The 17,502-nt window shown below is 41.6% G+C and overlaps 7 protein-coding genes across 7 annotated transcripts in view; 3 read left to right on the top strand and 4 right to left on the bottom strand.

Annotated features, from left to right (window-relative positions):
• LOC130689885 (uncharacterized) overlaps positions 1 to 4,830 on the bottom strand; it is a 29,761-nt gene extending 24,931 nt beyond the window's left edge. Inside the window, exon 1 of the mRNA XM_057512825.2 lies at positions 4,748 to 4,830. The gene's annotated coding sequence lies outside the window, so the exon portion shown is untranslated. The remainder of the gene's footprint in view (positions 1 to 4,747) is intronic.
• The window catches only part of LOC130689809 (cyclin-dependent kinase 1-like), a 96,545-nt gene that overhangs the window by 77,268 nt on the left and 1,775 nt on the right, over positions 1 to 17,502 (bottom strand). The gene's annotated exons all lie outside the window — the stretch shown is intronic.
• Positions 1,533 to 4,167, bottom strand: LOC130689466 (uncharacterized). Its single transcript, XM_059495633.1, has 2 exons — positions 3,410 to 4,167; positions 1,533 to 3,331 (listed from the first exon to the last, which is right to left on the bottom strand). The coding sequence occupies exon 2, from the start codon at positions 3,053 to 3,055 to the stop codon at positions 1,736 to 1,738; it is 1,320 nt and encodes a 439-aa protein (XP_059351616.1). The 5' UTR covers positions 3,056 to 3,331; positions 3,410 to 4,167; the 3' UTR covers positions 1,533 to 1,735.
• LOC130690284 (cuticle protein 19.8-like) lies at positions 5,918 to 7,269 on the top strand. The gene is made up of 3 exons (XM_057513290.2): positions 5,918 to 5,998; positions 6,072 to 6,323; positions 6,394 to 7,269. The coding sequence occupies exons 1-3, from the start codon at positions 5,993 to 5,995 to the stop codon at positions 7,150 to 7,152; spliced, it is 1,017 nt and encodes a 338-aa protein (XP_057369273.1). The 5' UTR covers positions 5,918 to 5,992; the 3' UTR covers positions 7,153 to 7,269.
• Positions 8,235 to 10,933, top strand: LOC130689922 (mucin-2-like). The gene is made up of 2 exons (XM_057512860.2): positions 8,235 to 8,471; positions 8,536 to 10,933. Exons 1-2 carry the CDS (start codon positions 8,256 to 8,258, stop codon positions 10,717 to 10,719), a joined length of 2,400 nt encoding a protein of 799 aa, XP_057368843.2. The 5' UTR covers positions 8,235 to 8,255; the 3' UTR covers positions 10,720 to 10,933.
• LOC130690010 (adhesive plaque matrix protein-like) lies at positions 13,552 to 14,693 on the top strand. The gene is made up of 3 exons (XM_057512963.2): positions 13,552 to 13,619; positions 13,681 to 14,148; positions 14,209 to 14,693. The coding sequence occupies exons 1-3, from the start codon at positions 13,614 to 13,616 to the stop codon at positions 14,623 to 14,625; spliced, it is 891 nt and encodes a 296-aa protein (XP_057368946.1). The 5' UTR covers positions 13,552 to 13,613; the 3' UTR covers positions 14,626 to 14,693.
• On the bottom strand, positions 16,101 to 17,236 carry LOC130689854 (adhesive plaque matrix protein-like). The gene is made up of 3 exons (XM_057512793.1): positions 17,127 to 17,236; positions 16,944 to 17,063; positions 16,101 to 16,862 (listed from the first exon to the last, which is right to left on the bottom strand). The coding sequence occupies exons 1-3, from the start codon at positions 17,130 to 17,132 to the stop codon at positions 16,245 to 16,247; spliced, it is 744 nt and encodes a 247-aa protein (XP_057368776.1). The 5' UTR covers positions 17,133 to 17,236; the 3' UTR covers positions 16,101 to 16,244.

Raw genomic sequence — 17,502 nt, forward strand, 5'->3', positions numbered from 1 at the left:
TGATTATTTCACTCATGTTGGCTTGCGAGTCTTTCCATGAGGCGCTCTAGGCGCTGAACTTCCTTATCTACGTCCATTTTTCTTTTTTTGTGTCACCTTACGCCAATCTGAAAATAGCAAAAATTCACAGCGTAACTTAATAATAAATAAATAACTTCGCTCTAACCGGCTTGATAGGTTACATCTCTTAGCCAAACCTTTATGTAATGTATATAGTAATTTTTAACCAACTTGTTTTACCTAACTCTTTCCTGTGATAATCTCTAGGGGAAAATCGGCAGACGTTTTTCTATTGCAAATTCGTTTGCTTATACATAAAAATTTACTATAATCTACATAGCCACATAATACTACATCATTCCTTGTGCTACCTAATCATAATACAGTTTCTGTATTGCAACAAAAAAAAAGGCTAGGGATCAATAAACATTGAATAATTATTCCTATTGACTGACCTGTTGAATACGGTGAAAAACTAATAAGGTTAGTATACAGGAACTAATATGGTCGCAACAGCGAGAACCATATTTTCGCAGACACAATATGGAGTCAACGAGGAGTAAAGTCTAATGGTGATGACAATATTCAACGGACACTGATATAATTTGATGGGGTTATTTATCTTTGTGTTATCAAACGTTATCCAGGTTGTATTTGTGGGGGCATTCGCGTAAGCGTACTGTACGTCAGTGTGTTTATATTGACTGTTATCCAGAGCAAGCAAACATTTCGAGATAAACTTTGGAGTTGATTATTAAAGTCGATCAAGTTCTTTTCAATGTATACCTTGTCAAAGTTGGACTGTAATAAAGGAGCGTAACGATACGTCCAGAGAGAAAAAATCGCGAATAAAAACTAAATAGGGCCCTATCTAATGATGTTACAAAGCAAGTATGCATAACTAGACTACATGGAGGTGTTGCTTGCGAATTTAAGAAAAGAATTCTTTTCAACATCGTGAAATGCAAATTGCCTCGTTGCTTCAAAAAGATATTGCGAAACGAAAGCATAAACTGGGAGGTGAGTAGGTAGCTGTTCAAAACAACGATAAAACTCAAAGCGATAAGGTCTCCGTTTGATAAGGAAAAAACAGCATATTTGTAAAAAAAAAAAAACCTAAAAAACGATTTTGGAACTGTTCTCGTTACACCAAACGAGCCAACTGAGTTTCTAGAATATTTAAACTAAGGAATGGGCCGGAAACTAAAGGAAAACCGAAAGTCCCATAGATGCAATAGCTCACCGAGTTTGCTCTCTGTTGCGTGTTATACTTTATTTGCTTGTTACCTTGTTTCCTGTTCTATAGTTTGGGCACGGCACCCATACACAATCGAATGAACTGCTAAGAATTAGTTAGCTATCGACATAATCTGATTCATCAAATTAAACCCGCCATAAACAAGCGTGTAGGGATCCGTGACATAAACTAAAGGCAAAATAACTAAATTTCTAGTTGGTAGGGTGCATAAAAAAGACAACACAGAGATTGCTTTTAACTGATGAATTTATTCAATCTTGTATTTAACCCCCTGTACCCATTTAAAAATCGATAACCGTTACAAAGTAAGATAAAAATTACACTTCCGAATATTTAGCAAGCGCATTTGAAAGCCAAATTGCCGTGATAATTCATAAAATGATTACTTGAACTATAAAAATAAAAAAAACTTTAATGGTTAACTGGAAAAGATATCTTCCTTGCTCCAATATTTCCTCGTAAGCTTGTATGTTCTAGTTAGTTTTTGTACTGCTTGGCTAAATCACCGCCATCCGTTACGTCTTTCGGGAGCTCAGCCGTTCTCTTTATATCTTCCAAACTTTTAATTCTCTCCTCGTATCCAGATTTTTTATTTTTTTTCTCCTGTTCGATCATCAGGTTAATATATTCTGGAGCGGATAGCGGAGATGAGATAGCACCACACAGTTCTATCTGATTTAAATAATTTGAGTAGCTTCTACTATCATCCATCGCTTCAATGATATCTGATTTCAGCTGCGCCGCCTCTACTTGCAAGGCATTCTTTAGTTCTTCCGCATTTAGAGTCTTTTTCATTACGTCATCGTACTTCTTGCGAATGTCATGAAGTGTGTGAGTTTCGTCTTCTTGAACGAATTCCCATTTAGTGAGTTCGTATGAGTGGTGTTCCTTGGCGCAGCGTCCAGGGCACATCTGGCACTCATTACCATACATTAAGGCGACCACTACAGCAGCACAGCACGCTGCACCCGCTGCAACCGCTGCAACCGCTGCAACCGCTGTACCCGCTAAACCCACTGCACCCGCTGCAACCGCTGCACCCGCTGCACCCGCTGCACCCGCTGCACCCGCTGCACCCGCTGCAACCACTGCACCCGCTGCACCCGCTGCACGCGCTGCATCCGCTGCAACCGCTGCACCCGCTACACCCACTGCACCCGCTGCAACCACTGCACCCGCTGCACCCGCTGCACCCGCTGCAACCACTGCACCCGCTGCAACCGCTGCATCCGGTGCACTCGCTGAAACCGCTGAAACCACTGGACCCGCTGCAATGATGCCTTGGATATCAAGACGCCTAAATTTCTCATCCTTTGTAACAAACTCAAAGAGATCTCTGCCAACTTTCATAGAAGTCCGCAAGAAAAACGCAGGAATAGCAATTCCGGCACCTGCAGAGCCTTTTTCTGGTTTCCAGAATGCAGGACAGGGCATCCATGAATTTGGGTAGCAAGGACAATGGCACGTTACTTTGCAAATAGTGCAATTAAATGCTTTCTCATTCGTTTTGAGCTCAATCTGTTTCTTCTTGTGTACTTTCACAGTGATTTCAAAGTCCTTATTAACGTTAACGAAGTCTTTGTTCAAGGCGATTTTTTCCTCGATCTCCCGTAATTCTTCCAATTTCATGAGGTGCACTTGGATGGTGGTTTCTAAGACCTGAATAGTGTAACGGAGGATTTCTCGGATGCTCAATACTTCTTTTGTTAGTCGGAGCGATTTGATAGGCATTTCAAATAGCTCGTTAAAAAACAATTGAAAATTTTTCATTGCGTTCCGCCATTCGATTGGAGACATATCATCATCTGGATTTTGATTCGAGGCATAGACTACCCCGTTGTTAAAACTTTGGTAACAGGGCTCCTTATTGGAGTCCAATCGGCAAGGAAGATTAGCTATCTTAATAGCTGCTAAGACAGGAGGTTGCCTTCCATCCGCAAAAGTGACCAAGAAGCGAACGTTTTCTCCGATATCTTTACCAAAAATGGACAGTACCGAATTGAAGATGTACGTCTGAGAGCTCGTAAGGCGAGCCAGCGAAGCCTGTACTACAAAGCCAACTGTGTCCAATGACTATGACAATAAAGAAAAATAAATCAAAAGTGGAAGAATCATAGAGAAAAATTTTCGTAAATAATAATGAGGCTTTACTTGAATGCCATTTTCGTGTTCAAAGAATTCTTTGATGACTTAAGTGATTTTCTTGTCACGCTCGATACCTTGGGTATCATGGAATCCAGGAGTGTCAACAATCGTCAGAGAATAAGGAATGCGGAAACCATTTCTGTAATGGATGTCATAGGCCGTAACTTCACTGGTCTGGCTAAAAGCCTGGTTCGCTGTTTTGTCTTCATCGATAAGCATAAAACGAAAAGGATCCTCCCATTGAACGTCCAGCACATAATTGACCATGGCATTGATCATGGTGGTCTTGCCTGAACCGGTGGCCCCCATCAAAAGAATGGTTTTGCATCCCTTGCTTCCGAAAGGATCTGGCTCACCGAAGGAGAACCGCCTGATGATCGAAGACGCTCCGGCGAAAGTTAATGATCGTTTCAACGGCAACTTGTACACAGACATGCCGTTAACGTTTTTCATACTTCTACATTCGTTTTTTATTTCTATTGGTAGTCTGATATTGTCAGTGCTTGATGCAGTTTCGTGATCCAATTCATTCGTGTTGCTCATTGATACTTGTGGTTTTTCTAACTGTGTTGGTGGCGCGCGTTCCGCTGCTGGGGTTGCGGATGGCAAAACTGATGCAACACCGAGCTCTGCATTGAGCTTCCTGATCGCATTGGGTGGTACATAGCTCGTTAAAGCGTCTCCATTTTCCAATTCATCTTTGACATCGTCCACGTCCAGTAAGTTGTTGGCGACTAGTATATAACTAAAGGCGTCCAGTTCATGTTTTTCAGAATTTTCATCAATTCAGGGGACAATAAGTGAACAGCTGAATCCTTGAGCAAGGGCATAGCACTGGACACAGCAGACGTTCCTTCCTTTACTATGATGAAATAGATGTTGATTATTTCACTCCTGTTGGCTTTCGGGTCATTCATGAGGCGCTCTAGGCGCTGAACTACGTCCATTTTTACGTCCATTTTTTTTGTGTCACCTTAAGCCAACCTGAAAATAGCCAAAAATGCACAGCGTAACTTAATAAGAAATATAAATAACTTCGCTGTGACTGTTTTGGTAGGTTACATCTCTAAGCCAAAGCAGTATGTAATCTACATAGGCATTTTTAACCAATTTGCTTTACCTTACGCCTTCCTGCGATAAACTCTAAGGGAAAACCGACAGACATGTTTTCTATTTCAAATTCGTTTGCTTATGCAAAAACTTAACTGTTATCTGCTTAGCCACATATTACTAAATCTTTCCTCGTGTTACCTATTCATAACGCAGTTTCTGTATTGCAACAAGAAAAAGAGGCTAGGGATAAAAAAACATTTGATTAATTAAAATGTATTCCCATTGACTAACCTGTTGAACACGGAGAAAAACTAAGTTTGGTCTGCAGAAACTAATATGGCCGCTATCTGCGCAGACACAAGATGGAGTCAACGATGAAGAAAGACTAAGCAAGATCCAACGGGCAGGGATATAGTTTGATGGGGCTATTTATCTTTCTGTTATCTATATCTTTATTGCGAGGCATTCGCGATAAGTCGTATGCGCGAGGCCTTCGCATCAGCGTACTGTTCGTCAATGCGTTTATATGGAATGTTATCCAGAGACCCAGAGCAAACAAATATTTCTAGGTCAACTTAGGAGTTGATGATTAGAGTCGATCGAGTTCTTTTCACCATGTACAGTGTCCATGTTGGACTGACAGAACGGAGCATAACGATACGTCCGGAGAGAAAAACTAGCGAATAAACATTAAATAGGGCTCTATGTAATGATGTGACAAAAGCAAGTATGCAGAAGTAGACTGCATGGACGTGTGTTTTCGAACTTAAGAAAGGAATTCAGTCTTTGACAAGATATGCGAAACGAAACCATAAACTGGGATGTGGGTAGGCATAAGCTGTTCAAATAAAATAACGATAACAATAATCGCGACTGTAGGAAGAATCCACATATTAAAAAACATTTTATTAAACGATTGTCGAACTGTTCTCACTGTATCAAATGAGCCAACTGAGTTTCTAGGATTCTTACGGAATGGCCTGAAAATTAAAAGAAAGCCAAATTTCCCATAGATGCAACGGTAGGCTACGCCGAGTTTTCTCCCTGTTGCGTGTTATAGTTTATTTGTTCCTAGCGTATTGATCGACGAACAGTTGTTCATTTTAAACAACTATTCATACGTAAATCTTTCAACGAGAAGAGTATAGAAGGCGACTTTCACTTTTATTATGTCTCAACTGGTTTGATAAGCAACTGAAATAGTAAATGCCTCTGTTATCTGCGATGTTGTGCGCAAGAGAACAAAGCTTGTGAACTTATTCCTATAAAGTGAAACATCTCTTTAAAACGAACGAAAAAGGATTGAGAAATTCGATGCATTGCATAAAGATGATAATAGAAACCAGCTTTCACGTGTATTCAATTAAATTGCACAAGTTTAACAATTGCCATGCACCCCACACATGTAATTTTGATTTCCGGCCTTCAGGAATCATAGACGATTCAGTTCAGAACACGAATGCGAATATAAAATGAAACAGACAGTGGAAACAAGTCAGTTGACGAGCTCATCCTTTCCACAACACATCCGCAAACATGAACGTAAGTCCTCCAACGCCCATTACATCTTTTAAACTAAAACGTCCTTTACACTAATTGATATTGTGAACCATAGGTCTTCATCTTCACAGTGTTATGCACGATGACAACAATAGCGATTGGTCAAGATGATTCTACCTGGCAGGAACCTGTTTCTGGACGTGATTCAACACTCGAATATGGTCCCGCACCTGTTAAGGCTCCACCTTCTGATCCCATCGCGGTCACCATTCCAACCACTGCCAAAGCCATTGCTACCGCGTATTCTGCTGCCCTAGTTCAACCTGCACCACCAGGACCAGTCAAGTTCCCTGAACAAACATCAGCAGTACATTCTTTAAAATAAATTTCAAAAAATCCAAATGCGATAGAGATTCTAATTGATTTTTGGTTTGTAGGCAATGCCCTTAATGCCTTACAGCTTTGAATATGGAGTGGACGATGATGCGAGTGGCTTGGATTTCGGGCACAAGGAGAGCAGTGATGGTGCGATTGTCACGGGAACATATTACGTTTTACTACCCGACGGACGTATGGAAACAGTCAATTACAAAGCTGATGGTAATGGATACGTAGCAGAAGTTTCCTATGAAGGGGAGGCCAAATATGACGCTGTCCAAACTCAACAATCGGGCGGAACTACATCAGGGACTTCCGGGCAGTTGCAAGTTTCTTCCAATACCGGTGCTCCATCTAATCGCCCTCCACAACCGCCTTCCGTCCCTACTGGTGCACCTAAAGCACCTACACAGCCAGCCGCTGTTCCATCGAAAGCTCCACAAGTATCAGCACCAGTGTGGCCGGCTGTTAAGCCACCGGTGGTCCCTAACGCTCCTGTTGTTAGTCCTACTCTTTCTGTTCCTCCTGCCATTCCTACTATTGTTAATGCCCCTGCTCCTGTTCCGGTGTACGGCCCGGTTCCAACGTCAGCTCCGGCTGCAAACTGGCCATTGAGTTCGCCTCAATTATCCCAAGCCCCTGCCATACCAATTCCTGTAACTCCAGCGGGATTCGCTCGTTCACCTGTCCAGGTAGGAGTTCAGGCCTCTTACGGTCAAGCTGCTCCTCCATCTGCAATTCCACCGTATCCGGTTGGACCAACTCCATTGAGTCAGAGAAACACTCCTAAGCCTCGATCTAATCCCTATTCCATTTGAACTGCTTAAATTGATATAAGAGCATACAGTTTATGTCAACCTCATGATTTTTTTGTACGGAAACGGAATATGGAACCTGCCTTTAAAGAAGATTTAAATATAACTATAATATTATAATATCGGTGTTTGTCTAATGAATTTCGCAATTAGTCGACAATAACAATACGATTTATTGAACACCTTTAAATAGTTCACGAATGTTTGAGTTCTATAGCCTACCTCTCAAGTTCACGGTGGTCTTTGCTTTTTCATGTTGAAGACACCGTTGATACACCAGCGTAAATAAATGTGTGCAACAAACTCAGTCTTTTTATTTCTTACAGAACCACTATAATAATTCAGGTGGATAATCCTACTAATGATAAATTAATCCCATCACTGCTTAATCGGAATATTCTTTTAAAAAATTCGTTGAATGATGTGACGAAAAGCCGTTAGGTTTGAAGCTCATCATTGCGTGAATTTAAGAACGAACCCCGTGAGTCCTTAATATCTGATATTTCATACGCCACTTCACTTAAGCTTGGGAATCGATGGCCCTGACCTGGTAACTTACTTTGTATTATTTCCGGTGACCTTGCTTATTCAGAAATAAAAGAATGTGATTTGGCTGAACGTTTTGCGTCTTCCTTTTTCGCTACTTGCGTTTTATTCGTGACCTTCTTGTTCATTCACAAACGACGTTGCATTCCTTGTATCAGATTGTCTTCAGCATTAGTTGAACGTACTTTCACTTGACCGGATCCTTTGCACGGTCCTCTGCCAACTACGACACAAAGCAGCACAAAAAGACACGTTATTGTACTATTAGCAAATAACGGTACACAATGAATTCACGAGAAAAGTCCTTTGTAATATTGATACCTCACAAACCATCCGCTCCATAATCATCCACCGTTCTATCGTAACTAAGCACAATAAACTAAATCGCAAAGGTAGCCTATATAAGCAACGAACGAATAGACTAGCTCATCAGTTCAACAATCTTTTCTTGCCAGGCCAACATGAGTGTAAGAAACCCACATGTTCTTATTTCACGTTTAAATGAACTTTGAATATACTTTATCGCTTTTCAGGTGGCCGCCTTAATACTAGTTGGTCTGATGACGATCATGGTAGCAGGTCAAAACGAATGGGAAGAATTCAATTTAGAGCATGATGAATCTTTATTGTACGATGACATTTCCAGTTACGCCTCCACACCTCCTGTGGCAACGGCCAACAAGGTTAATAACAATTCTATTGTCTTTCCAACATCACCTTCAAAAGAGCCCGATCCAGAGCCAGAGCCGAAATCACCGACTGCAGCCATTCACGCTGTAAGTTCGTTTGATTAACTATTCAAAAGTACATGGTTAACTATGTCCTTACGAATTTTGCCAGTTGAACGCTAAGACTGCCAGACCTTACAGCTTTGGATATGCGGTGGAGGACAGTAAAGCTGGCTTAGATTTCGGACACAGTGAGACCAGCGATGGTACGAGTGTTACGGGAACGTATTACGTTTTACTTCCTGACGGGCGTAAGGAGACTGTCAACTACAAAGCTGATGCAAATGGATATGTAGCAGAGGTTTCCTACGAAGGTGAAGCAAAATTTGATGATAAACAAGCACTGAAAACAAAAGGTACCTTTGGGAAACTACAAGTGGATTCCGGAAACTCTGGACCTGGTCCAGCAGTTGGTACAAATGTTGAGACCCCACGATCTGGGCCTTCTTCTAAAGCCCCGTCTTCACAAGTAGTTCAGCAAACTCCAACAGCTCTTGGGGGTTCAACATCATCAACTCTTAAAACACCAACGGTCAATATCAGTTCAACTGCTAGTACCGCTACTTCTGCTCTTCCTTCTAGCACTACCCAACCTTCACCTGTTTCCACTCCAATCCCCTCTCCAACCTCACCTTCAACTGCAATTGAATCTTCAACTACAATCCCGAAATTGACTACAATTCAAACTCAAATTTCAAACCCAACTGCAAAACCGACTACACCTTCCGTTTCAACCTTGATTGCAACTTCTACTCCTAGTCCCATCTCGACTTCTGGAACTCCTCCAGTTCCAGTTACAAACGCATCTTTGTCTTCGTCTCCGATTTCAACTGGAACTCAAATTCCAAACCCAACTGAAAAACCTACTACACCTTCCGTTTCAACTTTGATTGCAACTTCTACTCCTAGTACCATCTCGACTTCTGGAACTCCTCCAGTTCCAGCTCCAAACGCATCATTGTCTTCGGTTCCGATTTCGACTGGAACTCCAACCCCTCTTACTTCAAATTCTGGTATTACTACAGTCCCTGTCACAAGCCCATCTTCAACTGCAGTTCCAACTCAAATATCAGTTCCAGATACAACTCCACGTCCAAACGCAACGTCCATTTCAACTCCCAGTGTAATTACCTCTCTCCCTAAACTCTCCTCATCCTCCGTGACAAGCCCAGCAACAACCTCAGTCCCAGTTCAGAATCTAACATTCATGCCATCACCTCAAACCCTTGGAACTCGACCCACTGGAGCACTTACGCTTTCCTCAGATACCCCGTCCATTCCTTCAGTCATCCCCAAAGCTCCTGAAACGTCATCTTCAACATCCAAATCTTTTTCCGACGCTCTAGCAGCTTTCGTTCGTTCAGCTGGGCCGACCTTCATTTATTGCCGCAATCTTCTGCCTAATTGCACAACTAAAAATCGAACATCTCGAGCCTCGAGCAAAGCAAAAGGATCTACCCCTCAAACTCTTTCACTTTGCAAATATTGCATCACCTTAAAGAACACCTGCTCCAACCTGGAATCTTCTGAACCCGTATCTCCTGTCCGTAATGACACATATCAAGCATTCCAAGCTCTAATACCTTCACCTCCTTCATGGCCACCTGTGACATCACCCGTAGCATTAACAAGAGCAATCAACGATCCGACCTCAAATTCAACTGCGAAACCTAGGCCGTCCGACCGATTTGCCGAATCCATTGATTTTAGGGACGTTGTGGATGAAGCTCCTTCAGGCCTATCTGATGTTGCCCAGTACGCTGAAACGCATTTCAATTACTGCCGCGGAATAAGGTCGTTCTGCCCTCGATTAGAATCTACTCGACCCTATTGGGAAGGGTCTTCTGAAGTTCCTCGTAAATGGAAAGAATCATTTCTTTCAACCATCAACGCGTGTAGTTACTGTCGCAGCTTGTGGCCTCTCTGTTTCGAATTGGAAACATCTGAATTTCTCCTAGATCCAGCGCAATTATTCACTCTGCGCGCACTGGAAGAGGATGTCAGTGATGCTATTTTCACTCTGAATTATTGTCGTAACATGACGGAAGATTGTTCTAAATTGAACGCTACCCAATACTTGCAAGAGTTTACGCCTCAGGCCCGTTCTGTTCCAGTGGCAGATCCTGTTCAAACTCAAATTTCATTTCTCGAAGAGCAATCAGTTTCCGAGCTCGTAGAAGATCTTTCTGAACCGCTGCAATCCGAGGATGGAAATGAAGAGGATTCAGGAGGAATCCAACTTGTTATATATTGCCGTCGCGTATCGTCGATTTGCTCTCAGTTAACGTCTATGTAATAAAATCGACATGGAAGGATCCCGAAGTAATCCAACCTGGCAGATTAGAAGGAAAAGGACCTACGTAATAATAGACTTGTGTCGTCATCAACTATATCAAGAAAGCGTCAAGATCAAAAGACAATTACATATACCAGTTCATGTAAGATTATGATTATTATTTTTTAACTTATTCAACCAATATTCTCGCATAGTGTGAAATATAATAAAGAGATGTCAGCTCGCACCAAGGAAAGTACCAAAATAAATGTATTTTTTCCTTTTTCTCATTTCTTTTTTATTAAAAAATCTACACGATTAAAAAGGACACCAATATTTTTTTCTTTGGAACCGGCGTTCAAACTAGGTTATAATAGGTTAGGACTCATGAAATTCCCAATCAAAATTTTAAGCCCGATAAAATAAGCCCGGCGTTAAAAAGTCGGGCTTAAAAAATAAGCCCAATAAAATAAGCCCGATGAAATAAGCCCGACTTTTTACAATTTTCATATATTTTGTTTAAATCACGAAAATTAGTTTGATTTTCAGGCAGAAACATCAAAGAAAACAAAGTAAATTTCACAGTTTGCCCAATCCAAAAAGAAATGGCTATAAATTAAAAAAAAAAAATGTAGGGCACACAATGTAAGTTGCTGTCATGCAATAACTTATACAATAAATCCATCACAAATGGCAGCACTATATACGTCTCCACGTTACGTCATTTTACGCAGAAAATGTTCCCCAACATTCTAGAAACAAAGATAAAAAACAGTTGAGCAAGTTACCTTACACATTTTTCACCTTCCCGATTTAATAGGCAACTTCATTTCCTTTGAACATCAACCCAGTTTTGCCACACAAAAAAATTGGTTTCGGCATTTCTTTGTGTGTAGGGGATGACGGACGCATCCTGGCATCGGACCAAAAGCAATAAAACCGATAAAGGATTGCGGTCTGCGGTCACATGCCTGCTCAAGCAATTGCTTCTATTCTGCAGCACGACCTTCAAGCATTACATGGAAGCAGCTCATCATCGTCGTTATTAGACCTCATATTTTGGCTTCACAGAAGGGCATTTTGTTAGGAAATCTTCTCTACTAAAAAAGAAAGCAAAAACTGAGAGGAATTTTTGTTGATAAAAGCAACTTTGCAGTCCACGAGCATTGCGTATAACGGGTGCGCGACAGCACGTAAGCCGAGGGCAGGGATAGCGGATGCTTTGCAGAATAATATTGGCTTAATATCTTTTTTACAAAAAAAAATATTTAAATAGCATAACAACAAAAATTCGAACCCGTGAAAGCACCATGGCAACCGCAAGCTATGCCACAGCGCCATACCTCACTCACATACTATATACATAAAATGCCTATTTAAATGGCTCACACCTAAAGCAAAGTTCGGCTGAAATGTGCGGTGTTGGCACAGTGGTTATCACCCACGCTTTGTATTCTATCGGTCCCGGGTTCAAGACCCGCAACATCTGATTTCCAAGATCTCCACGCTCTCCTCAGTTTTCTAACACCAGTAGCGCGTACAGTGCGGCTAGCAGGTTAATAGGTAGGCAGGCTAGTCGTTTTTTAAAAATGGGAAATCCATAGGCCGATCGGTATTGCTATACGCTCACGACGAAGCCGAAGCGAGAAATTTTAATGGCTCTTCTTATAGCTATTATATAAGAAAAATCAGTAGACTGATTAATGTAACTGCTGAAAATCCAATATCGTTTCGTGTATATTTCTCCGTAATTTAAAGCTCTGCTCTTGATAATCGTAGTCACGACTTGAAAACACAAAAGACAAATCACGAGTTGTTTAACAACCGAATAAATAAGAACATCTAAGAGCTGTAATAGTGAATCCGGTCTGCCGTTGATCATTGTATACAGTCACGCAATTTCCTGCCTTTCTTGCTAGTGTTGCATCGATTTCTGTCTAAAAAGAGTTAAGAGCCTTAAAACTGAATTTGATTGGCTGGATTTAGCTTTCAATTAATCAATTTTCATTAGCGCTGATGTCGAAACTTGCATAGTGCAAAGACAGTTGGCCAGCGTGTACGTTGCGGATGACCGCAGCTGGTCCCATCTTTTCTTACGACATCCCCACTGACGATGAACATTTGGAAGCACTAAAGAAAACAAGAGCAGGGAAACGAACCTTGAAATGAATGTCATAACGCATGAAGCAATCGACACTTCTTCAAGACCTTCTAGTTGATTTTCACTTTGCTAGTCTCCGGAATTTTCCCATTGCTTATTTTACGTTTCTAAGAGGCATCGCATGCAATTTATTAACTGAAATAAAGCAAATTTAATAGCCTCGTATTGTATTAAACTAAATCACGGTTCTGTCTCTTAAACTACTTACATCCTTGAAATATCGAGTAAATCCTATCTCGTAATCACCTTCAAAACTTTCAGTGGCTCCTATAAATCGGCGGAAATTAAACGCCATCATTTCGCAATGTGTGGGCGACGGCCAATTGTTTTAATTTTCGTTTTTTATGATGGCATTTAATTAGAACAGTTGGCTTACTGTAGAAGCTCCCCCCAAAACCCTGTACCGGTCCACACAACGTGCAATGCCACTTTAGCGTGTCACACAATAGATGCGCAAAAGAAAGTGAAAGAAAAATAAATTCCAGACGTCACCTGTTGCATAGGGCGATAATGGGCCACCGTCAATTTGAAAATTCAAAGAATCAAAGGCGAAAAAACGTGCGGTGTGTTAGAGTCAATTGAACAAGGGCACCTTTCTCTCTTATCTATAGACCACGAAGGATCGATGTAAACAGTTCATTCGGTGCACTGCAAAAAGTAATCGCTCGAGTTCGTATAAAAATGATGGTGAGCCCACAAACATACAACAGTCCTCTTCAGCGTACTGAAAGACAAAAATCCAACTTTTGCCATCATGAAAGTAAAACATAGATGCCGATTTCAAACGAACACTTTTATAACGAATTTACCTTTTTTTTCAGGTAGTACTCGTCATTGTAGCCACTGTGGCTGTTATCGTCGCAGCTGAAAAACATGGAAATTATCGTAACGTACCGAGTTACAAAACATCAAGCGCAGCTTACGATCAGCGTCAATACGAATCGACAACCCACGCCACTGCATCGTACGAAGTTGCCGAAACCGAAGCATCCTATCAAGACGAGTCCATCTACACGAAAACGAACGCACGGTCATCGTACAAACCATCTTACGTTGCAACCACAACTTCGTATTCGAAATCCTCTTACGAGCCGTCAATTTCGTCTTACGTAAGTCAGCCGAAATATTACGAAACCACAGAGCCTGTGCGATCCTACACTTCGAAACCCGCCTACACTGGCTCCTCTTACTCTTCTCCATCTTACACGACGACAACAAGCGCACCTTACTCTACCAGCCAACGATATGCCGCTCCTTCTTATTCGAACAAACAAGATTCCTACGATGACGTAAGACTGTTTCATTTTTAAGAAATAGTACCTTTTACTGATAAACTGTTATCTTTGCAGAAGCCCATGCCTTACGCATTCAGCTGGGGCGTTAAGGACGAAAAAAGCTATAACGATTACTCTCACCAGCAGGAGAGCAATGGCAAAGTTGTGACCGGTTCTTACCGTGTTCTTCTTCCTGATGGCCGTACTCAAATCGTAACATATAAGGCTGATGAAAATGGCTACGTAGCCGACGTTAAATACGAGGGACAAGTCAAACACGATGAATACAAACCAACACCCAAGTCCACCTATAAATCCAGCGATGATGCGTATCAAGCAGAAGCCAAACGCGACAAAAACTACGAACCGCTGGATCACACCAAAGCCTCATCCGGATACAACAATGCCCAGTCCTCCGGAACGAACTACGTTAAGTCGTATGACGTTCCAGCAGTTTACACGACATCGCCGTACAAGCCGACTGAGTACTAATCCCCCCCCCCCCCCTCGATGAAAACTGTACATGTAATCAGACAGACTGGCTACCCCATTTGATAAGTGAAAGAGAATCTTATATAATAATAACTGAAAGACATAACACTTGGCGTTTCTTTATGTTTTACGGCAGAAAATAAAGCTTTTGATGAGAACATATCAACTACGAGTAAACTTTCTAGAGCATATTCTTCGTCCGTACCCCTGATGGAGATGTCAATTGCACGGTGGGACTGTGTCGAATCGTTACATTTTCAAGGTTTCGTTCTGCAAACAGTGGATTACTACCATCTAAGTTTTATAGACCGCTATGTTTCACGTAGCAATGGTTATGTTTGCTAATGACAGACGCGTTCCTTCTTTCAGTGTGTGCCACCTTGCCTTTTGTTTTCTCTCGTTTCCAGATGAGAGAAAACAGTTATACAATATCATATCCCCCCCATAAAAAGAAATGATTTTTGCGATTTTACGTACGCATGACTTAAGAGAGGAAACGCCTTATTGTTGCGAATTCGCTGGGAAAACTAAATTCGCGAACGAAGTGGGACGCGACGATGTAATCTGAAAATCGTGCATCTTTCCGACTGAACTATTTTTTCCTTAATATTGTCAAAATTAAAACTCATCTTAAAATTTATTCTCTTTTTCCTTTCTGCCATACTTCGTCCCATTTTAAGCACAATTTTATTCGTGTGTAGACTATGCACAAGTTATTACCAACTCTTTCCTATTTTAACTGTTTAGCAGTAACTATTTCACGTCCTACTTGAAACTTGGCTTCAGAATGCCAACAGTTTGAAGCGAATACTTCAGCGAAAGTTAAAAACAACAACATTCCTCGTAACAGTAAAGAGGATCGATGTAATGACTTTCTTGTGAACCAAAAGCCTTTAAAGAGTAAAAATGTGTAGCGGCGTTATTTGGTACATAAAACTACGGGAAACATATAAACATGTTTATTCACTTACGTACCAGCGTATATAGGAATTGGGTAACTGTTTAATTGTCGGAGCATCAGAGCAGAAATGTTCTTCCCAGGCCAACATTTGGAGCCCTTTTTGATGTTGACAACTTTCCCTCATCCTGTTCTACTTTTTCTTTCATTTTTTTTTCTCCCCCCTTGAATTCACCTGTTTTTTCATTAGTCTTATCATCTCGATGAAATTCTTCGTTTCCGGGATCCTCGATATCTTCACTTTTCCTTTATTCTTTTAAGACCACACGCGTCTCATAACCCGAGAAATAAAATCAACGATGTACAGAACATTCTGTTTGACCATACGGATCACTTGCTTATGGCTTAAGTGTTATACTTTCTAACAATGAAGAAGATGGGAAAAAAAAGAAAGTACGCTAGAAACTCGCCATAAAACGTTGCTTTGCAAACAATAATTAACAACGACGTCGAACAGAAGGGAACGTCTGTAGCCCATTACGTAAATTCAGAGAAATAAATGTCTGAGACAACGATATGTAATAAGAATAATTATATTTGTGTGGCGATTGGCGAAATAGCAGATATCATGTATAGAAAATTGGCTTTACATAAGTTATGAATGTGTTGCTGCGATCGCTTTTAAAAATATTTGAAAAACTCATTGCCCTCGGAAAGGTTCTTAAGCAGCATCGGTGGAAGTCTCCGTTTCGCTGGCAATCGGGGCAGCAACGGCCTCAGCAATCGATTCAGTTACGACCACAGCAGCTTCTGCGTCCTCGGTGACGACTTCAACTGGAATTTCAGCCTCTTTCACGGGAGCAGCGGCTTCAGTGGTAGATGGAAACGGATAGCTTGGCTTAGGGTACGACGGGTACGAAGGACGGGGGTAGCTAGGGTATGCTGGACGAGGATAAGCCGGGTAAGAAGGTCTAGGGTAAGTTGGGTAAGATGGTTCAGGGTAGGAAGCTTTAGGGTATGCCGGTGGAGCGTAAGTTGGCTTGGGGTAGGCCGGAGCAGGATAAGCGGGCTTGGGGTAAGCTGGAGGGGCATACGCGGGCTTGGGGTAGGCTGGATAAGATGGTTTGTATTCAGGGTATTTGGCTTCTCCCTCGTATTTCACATCGGCGACGTAACCGTATTCATCAGCTTTGTAGGTAACAACCTGTCGTCTACCGTCCGGGAGCACGACGTAGTACGTACCACTCACGAGTTTGCCATCGCTTGTCTCTTTCTGTCCGAAATCGTTGTAACTTGCCTGGTCCAGTACGGCCCAATCGAAGCTGTACGGCATCGGGGCCTGAACAAAATTACGAAAATATTAAGTACAATAAGCATCTCATGTTTCAACTCGAAATTCAGATGTAGACGAATGACTTACGTAATCGTAAGACTTTCCGTAAGCAGGAGGAGGATAAGCCGGTGCCGGATAAGTTGGTTTCGGATAGTAGGGCTTTTCGGAAGCCAAGGCAACTACGACCAACGTTGCGATGATGACGAACTGTTTGTAAAAGAAAATTATTAAATTTTGGTTTCCAAAATTCCAATGAAAAATGCAACTCACTTTCATGTTGGCTAGAGAAGATTTGTCTGATGTTTGCAATCGTCTGAAAGATGCGAACACACTGTTGGATCCTAAGCTTGTCCTAGTCCCCTATTTATACTCGTCTCGCTGGCGATCCATAAAGAAGGGCGTGGTATATAGTCGTCTTGCATGCAAGTCGGCGAAATTCGCACGAAGGGAGGAACTTGAAGAGCGTAAAAACAGAAAAAAAAGAAAAGGTGCACTACCGAACGTGTTACACTTGCTCCGCCTGCACGTTCAGTTACAAATTGCGCTAACACACCTAAGAATCTGGATTCTTTTTTTCTTTACTCAGGGACGATTGCATAGTTGAAAAAGAAAAACGACTGAACGAAGACGGTATCGCCTCGCTAAT

This window comes from Daphnia carinata, chromosome 6, assembly GCF_022539665.2.
Source record: "Daphnia carinata strain CSIRO-1 chromosome 6, CSIRO_AGI_Dcar_HiC_V3, whole genome shotgun sequence".
Taxonomy (NCBI): domain Eukaryota; kingdom Metazoa; phylum Arthropoda; class Branchiopoda; order Diplostraca; family Daphniidae; genus Daphnia; species Daphnia carinata.

What these genes read in the sequence shown, in the direction of transcription:
- LOC130689466 (XM_059495633.1), bottom strand. Translation starts at nt 3,055, where the DNA reads ATGTCTCCAATCGAATGGCGGAACGCAATGAAAAATTTTCAATTGTTT.
- LOC130690284 (XM_057513290.2), top strand. An exon ending in TCCCTGAACAAACATCAGCA is followed by an intron (nt 6,324 to 6,393) that starts GTACATTCTTTA and finishes TTTGGTTTGTAG; the next exon opens with GCAATGCCCTTAATGCCTTA.
- LOC130689922 (XM_057512860.2), top strand. Translation starts at nt 8,256, where the DNA reads ATGACGATCATGGTAGCAGGTCAAAACGAATGGGAAGAATTCAATTTA. An exon ending in CGACTGCAGCCATTCACGCT is followed by an intron (nt 8,472 to 8,535) that starts GTAAGTTCGTTT and finishes GAATTTTGCCAG; the next exon opens with TTGAACGCTAAGACTGCCAG.
- LOC130690010 (XM_057512963.2), top strand. An exon ending in AACAAGATTCCTACGATGAC is followed by an intron (nt 14,149 to 14,208) that starts GTAAGACTGTTT and finishes TTATCTTTGCAG; the next exon opens with AAGCCCATGCCTTACGCATT.
- LOC130689854 (XM_057512793.1), bottom strand. An exon ending in ACGGAAAGTCTTACGATTAC is followed by an intron (nt 16,863 to 16,943) that starts GTAAGTCATTCG and finishes AATTTTGTTCAG; the next exon opens with GCCCCGATGCCGTACAGCTT.